The 6,507-nt window shown below is 34.2% G+C and overlaps 1 protein-coding gene across 1 annotated transcript; it reads right to left on the bottom strand.

Annotated features, from left to right (window-relative positions):
- Positions 1 to 3,860: 3,860 nt before the first annotated feature.
- Positions 3,861 to 5,968, bottom strand: LOC145786752 (nuclear protein MDM1-like). The gene has a single exon (XM_082598484.1). The coding sequence runs from the start codon at positions 5,957 to 5,959 to the stop codon at positions 4,016 to 4,018; it is 1,944 nt and encodes a 647-aa protein (XP_082454610.1). The 5' UTR covers positions 5,960 to 5,968; the 3' UTR covers positions 3,861 to 4,015.
- Positions 5,969 to 6,507: the final 539 nt, after the last annotated feature.

The raw sequence follows: 6,507 nt of genomic DNA, 5'->3' as shown, positions 1-6,507 counted from the left end.
CCTGAACACCTAAAAATATACTACAAAGTTATACTGAAAAGCAGATGGATTTCTTTGTACAATAAAAATATTGTGATAATTGTCCTGCATAATATCGGTTGCAAAATATCTATTAAATTAAAAGCATGATAAAAGTATAAAAATTCGACACTTCTATAAACAAGAATTTGGACAAGAAAAAAACAAACAAAGCAGCATTTATTTGGAGCAATTAATTTTGATATTTTACATTTTTCAGTTATATAACATACAATAAACAAATTCATACCAAACTAATATGTATATAGTGTTTTATTTCACATTCACTTGGACTAATTATGCATGCTTTATTATGCGTAACACCACCATATTTTTGCAATGTCAGTTGTACCTAAAATTACTTCAATGATTATGTAATGTTTTCTAACCAGGAAGAAATTTGTACTTTTAGAAAAGAAATTTCCCATTTTTGATGATGCAATGATGTCAAACGTCTTCCATGCCATAAACTTTATAACACATGCACACAAACTTTAGGCCTGTCTATCATGGTTTGTTTATGCTGATAAACATTATCTGTTAATGGGAAGGCACTTTGGTAGCCTACCAAGTTACTTTCAGATAAACAAGTGCCCCAACTGTTGCATTGATTTGAAAGTTAAAATGAACTTGTGTTTGCAGTTTGCACAATGCACATTGCTTTCTCATCTTCAAATTTTGTGCTGGATGGAAATAACTAAAATTTTAAATGACCAAAGAGAAGAAAGAAATATTGTTAAGTTGCAAAAGTTAAATTGGAAACAACTCGTCGTGTGAGCGTCTGGGGCCGAGGGTCTATCCTTTTACCACCCCAGATCACGATGTTCCCGGACTACACAGGAAACAACTGATTTAACATTTAGTAAAATTGCAGCAGTAACATAATTATGAAGATATTTTAAACAGAAATATTCACTTTTAGCAACAACTACAATAGATACAACATTACAACAACTACAAAAAAAATTACAAAATATTTTGAATCATGGACCAAAAAGACAAATTGCATTTGCAATCAACAAAATTTTAGTTTCTACATTTAAAAATTAAAACAGGCTTGTCTCTTTCAGTAAATGATTAAAACTTTTCTTGGAATAATACAAAGTTATGTAGCATAGATGAAATATAATTTGTAGAAGATTTTTTACACTGTTTGCAGAAATGACAAAGTTGATGCATTGGCCGAATGGGAACAACAATCTAGTGTGATTTTTCAATTGGCAAGCCAAGCTAAAAATATAAATACAGGCCTCCAAGCTCCTGGCGGACACGGTCGCTGAATCAGGGTTGAGAAAAACCTGGGTTTTTTTAAAAAAGCCCAACCCGCCCGGGTTTTTTTTAAAAAAACCCGGGTTTTTTTAAAAAAGATGCAAAAAAAGGTAGATTCATGCTTATTTCACCTCAAAACTACTTTTTACGAGTGAAGTGCCTTTCACTCACAGTACATGCTTGCATAACTCAATAAAATAATGCACTAGGGCTGTTGTTGCTTGAATGTTGCATCATCCATTAGTTTCAAGATCAAGTTGGATGTTGCATCATCCACTGATTTCTATACCAAGTTGATGCTATTGTGGTAGAAATCACATTATTGCATCATTTGTTTAGATTTGAAGGCAAGGAGCATTTATGCCATCATGTTTAAATATTTTTTATCATTTATATATAATTATATTATATATAGTAATGGATGAGCAATTGCGTGGCCATTTAGGCAAATGCTCTGAAACAGCCATGCGTTAGAATCCAGAATCTGTAATTGATAAATAGCCTCCTAAATTGCATTTCACATCATATATACAGACTACAGTAGAGTAGTACTTTCACCAATTTAACTATAAGGCCTTCTTGCATAAATGAGTTTTAGTGTAGTATACACAAAGTGACATTACTTGATTTTTGTGTAATGTGCAATATCCACTGCGTTTTCAGTTTATTCTTGGAAATTACTGCACAATCACATCCTTAAGTCCTAATTTAAAGTTTGTTGTAAGTGCCTTGTAGTGTTTTTGTAAATTTTTTTAATTTTCCAATAAAAACTGGACAAATATGATGCTCTGGGTTTTTTTATGGGTTTTTTTTGGTTTTTTTAAGTGGGTTTTATTAAAAAAACCAATCCGGGTTTTTTTGGGTCGGGTAAAATACCAACAACCCTGCGCTGAATGGCTGAAAGTCATTAAAGGGCCTCTCAAACTATGGTGCCGGTAGGCCATGATTGGTCGCCGGCTTACACAAGCCAAAATTTCTTCATGTTGTTGGTATTTCAAACTATTTTTACTTCACTCGCATTTGCAACTTTTTCCCACAAACAAGTCAAAATCTTTTGCACGTCAACAAGAAATATTATTGATAAAAGTTTTGCGATAAGAATAAGTCTGAGAATCAACCTGTAAAAAATTGAAGACTAGCTCTATGCCTACTTGGAAAGCAGTGCATTTATATACAACTGCAAATTTGTTTCAGGGCCTTGTTCACTTGTTCTTACTTGAGTGAACACAAAAACACGATATTAATTTACAGACTTTTGAAAACACAAATTTTTTAGAGATTATTTATTTTGGCTGCCCGACACCAGAATTTAGCCGCCAGGTAGAGGCTGTGGTATGTGTGGTAAGTCAGGCTTGGTTGCCCGAAAAATAAAGGAGCTTAGAGGCCTGTGAATGTCACTTTTTAAGTACACAAAATAAACTATAATTTGAAAACAAAACAATAGAACATTTCCTGATGCAACATATCAAAAACAACATGATAACTATCATAACTACACAATCACTTCTATGAAATCTAAAACATCTTTACTACACACACAGTGGAGCTTCTCTAAAAATGTGCATTTTGCTACAGTGCACTCCATCAAAACATACCAACTGATGGCACAAACATGATTACAACATTTTGCAAACGAAAACATTCTTTGTGATCTCCAGGCTTTTGCATGCAGTTGATGGTAGATACAGTTAACGAGACAAAAAGGAAGCCAATCTTTTGAGGATCATGGAGCCATACCTTCAACAAATTTACTCACGATAAACATTCAATGAAAGAAATAATTTTGACTGCTAAAAATTGGAAACATTTTTTCTAATACAGTAATTACAGTATTACATTGACAAAATGGACGTAATATGTTAAGGTATTCTACCTATTTTTTTTCTTACATTGACAGTTTAAATATTATCACAAATGAATTATTTTTCAGAACATGCAGTGGGCTAAAGCTTCATGTCACAGAGTAAAACTCCATTTTTCCAAGAATTTTCATATATATTAATGATCAATTCAAAGGTTAAAACATTTTTGGGATACCATATTGTAAAACCCTTAAACATTGAAAATTGACAAAGAAAAAAAATACAAAAAAAATTTTTTTCGTCACCAAACACCTTGACTCCAAAAATGAGTTCATAATTATATATTTAAACACAGTAAGTTCAAAACGTTTAAAATATATACGGTACCGGACTAGTGTTGTATGCTACAATAATTTTATAACACAAGATTTGACAGTATTTCTTTCCATCAATACAGGCTTATTCAATTGTTTTTTCACATTGATTAGAGAATAATCTTAGAAACATTCAAAAAAAAATGTAGTAGGTTCCAAGCAAGCAGCCCAAATGATATTTTGTTAATACCGTACGTCTTTTTTGAATGTTTAATAAAAGCATAAGCTAAGAAATTGCAAGATGTTGAATAAATAAGTATATATACAGCCTGATGATACAAATTGACAGAAAAATATGCTTGAAAAGATCTAGCAACCAATCTGGTTACTGACTTGCCTAGACAGTAAAAGTTGCGTTTTCACAATGTTTCAATGTAACCAGATGGTGACATGACACAATTCAATAAAGGCAACTTTTGCTTGTTTGGGTACGTGAACTAACAAAGCTTTTCAACACACACAGTGTACATTTTGATATTTTTTAAAATTAGCCATTTGAAATCTGCACATTCTAAATCCTGAGCTGCAAGAAAAGTATACTTGCAAAAAATTCTACTGATTCTTCCAAAAGTCTTTTCGTTGAAGAGATCGCTGAAGAAGATCTTCTGCAGAAGCCACCGACAACTGATCAATGTCAATGGCCGGCCGTGAATTTTTGCCACAATGTTGAAACTCTTGGCTTCGTAAAGAACCCCGAATTGGAGCTCTAACAACTCGATGCAAACGTCGAGGAAGAGATGGAGATGGTGTAGGCGCCTTTCGGATCACTCTTGTTTGCATCAGTGGACTTTCTTGTTTGGCTGGTTTTATGTCCTCATCATCTTTATGTTTTTTACATGGTGTAGAGGGTACAGTGTTCTTTTTTATATAATCTTGCACGTCAAAGTTTATATCCTTTTTAGGAGGAGAATTAGGCTTCGATGAAGGCTTTAGCTCTCTTAGGCCTTTCATTGAAAGATTAGGAGATGTTAGCAAGGCACCACCACCAGCTGGTGTTGTCAGATCATGATGTGTTCGAAGAGCACCACCAAGAGTTTGTAATTGAGGAGTAGGCAAGCGACCACAAACACTTTCGTTACTCTTCGATCCAAGTGTTGATGCAATTGTGGACTTGTCATCACTCTCTTCATCATCACCATTTTCATCCCAAGCTAGCTTTCTTGCAACAGGATTTGAACCTATTAAAGTATCATTTGAAGTCGTACTTCTTGCATCCAATGAATCCTTTTCAAAATCAGCCTCAATAGTCTCAATTTCAACATCTTCACCTTCCTTTTTGTCTTCATCGGGTTCAGATTTTTCACTTCCCTCCTGCAGTTTGGCGTCGCTTTCTTTTTCAGCAGGTACTATAATGCTGCTTGTATAAGAAGAAGTATCCCATAACTTATTATTTGGTGAGCAAATTTGATTTGTGTGATCTTTGTCGAATGCGCTTCCTTCCCGGTTTAACTTGTTGTGGTTTGCTTCCTCCTGTACCTTTCCTTGATACTCACCAGGAAGATGCTTCTCAGGATATTGCTTTGCATATTCTGATTTGCTAGCCTTTGGTGAATGTGCATGATGTTGGTGAGATGAAAGGTCCCTCGCTTTCAACTTCAATGATGGAGAAGCTGGAGAGGTAAATGAGGACACAGATTTTTTCACAGGAGATTGGTTTTTATACATGGAAGAGTACTCAGATTTTGAAAACATTTTTGGGGATTTGTGTGGAGGAATTGCTGGTGATGAAGAGTGAACAACGTCTAGAGCAGATATTAGAGGAGACGATGGAATGAATTTAGTTGGTTTCTTGTACATGTTCTGATATTCCGATTGATGTGCTGAAAGATACCTTTGTTGCAATGACCTGTACTGAAGAGGAACGTGATTAGGTTTAGCTCCTTTTTTAGGTGATTTAGACTTCGCAGGAGATTTAGACTTTGCTGGAGAAGGTGAAGCATCTTTTCGATTTATGCCATGTTTCTTTGTTTTTGATTGGATTTCTTTCTTAGGCGACTGCTGAATTTTTAACAGCTCTTTTTTCTTTTGCTCATTTTGAAACTGAGTGGTTTGCACATCTCTTTCCCATGTGCTTTCCACATTTTGTGCAGATTTACCTTCCATCACTTTAAGTTTTGGTGATTCTTTTTTTGCGATTTTTCCTTTATGCTTAACCTCATTCTCAGAAACCTTTGCCTGAGTTGGTTTTACTACAAAAGTTTTTGAATGCACTTTACCTTCTGTAGTGGAGCTACTTTTTACTGAACCATCATCAATACATTCACCAAAGTCGCCATCTTGCCACCATACCAAACATTGCTGGGTTTCTGGTCTTCTATGAGGAACCTGTCGTTTTTTAGTGAAACTTGGCTCAACTAACATGTTTATTTGATCTGATCTTAGGCCGGCTTCAGGAGATGTTTGGATTGGACTCGGTGTAAACTTGGCAGACCTGTATGATGGATTCCATTGGTAAGTAGACGAATATTCACTGACACCACGAAATCTCACAGGCATTTTACTTCGGTTCACTCCAGACACTCAAGAAAATAAGCAGTTACATCAACTTGTTGATCAAATACTATAAGTTCTGTTAAATACAAAAAACTTTGAAAAGTGATTTTGTAAAATACAAGTGATATTTGTTTTTATTTACTGATTTTAGTTGTTTGATTGCATCCTACAATACATGGATCTTAAACAATCTATGATCTGCAATTTTCCTAACATTGAGAAGTCAGATCAGAGGTTAGGAAACATCAGAATCACTCTGAACATATATAAACTTGGAAGTTAACTGGATTCAACAATGCAAAAGTTACAAAATGGTAGTGAAAGTGTAGAAAAATTGTTCATTTTACACTGTGGATCTGGAATGTATTGCTTGCAGTGTAAATAAATAAATAAAAAACGTTAAATCCATGCCTAAATTTTAGCCATGACTTTCAACGAAATTCAATTTCAGTTTAACAAGCCATTAAAAATTATAAAAAGTCTACAAGTTTACTATATATATCTCAGCATGCTACTATAGATTAGATTAATAAAAATATACATTTTGTGCA

The sequence above is a fragment of the Aplidium turbinatum genome, chromosome 17 (assembly GCF_918807975.1).
Source record: "Aplidium turbinatum chromosome 17, kaAplTurb1.1, whole genome shotgun sequence".
Taxonomy (NCBI): Eukaryota; Metazoa; Chordata; class Ascidiacea; order Aplousobranchia; family Polyclinidae; genus Aplidium; species Aplidium turbinatum.
Note: the sequence above shows the minus strand (reverse complement) of the source record. Positions and strands in the feature narration are given on the sequence as shown.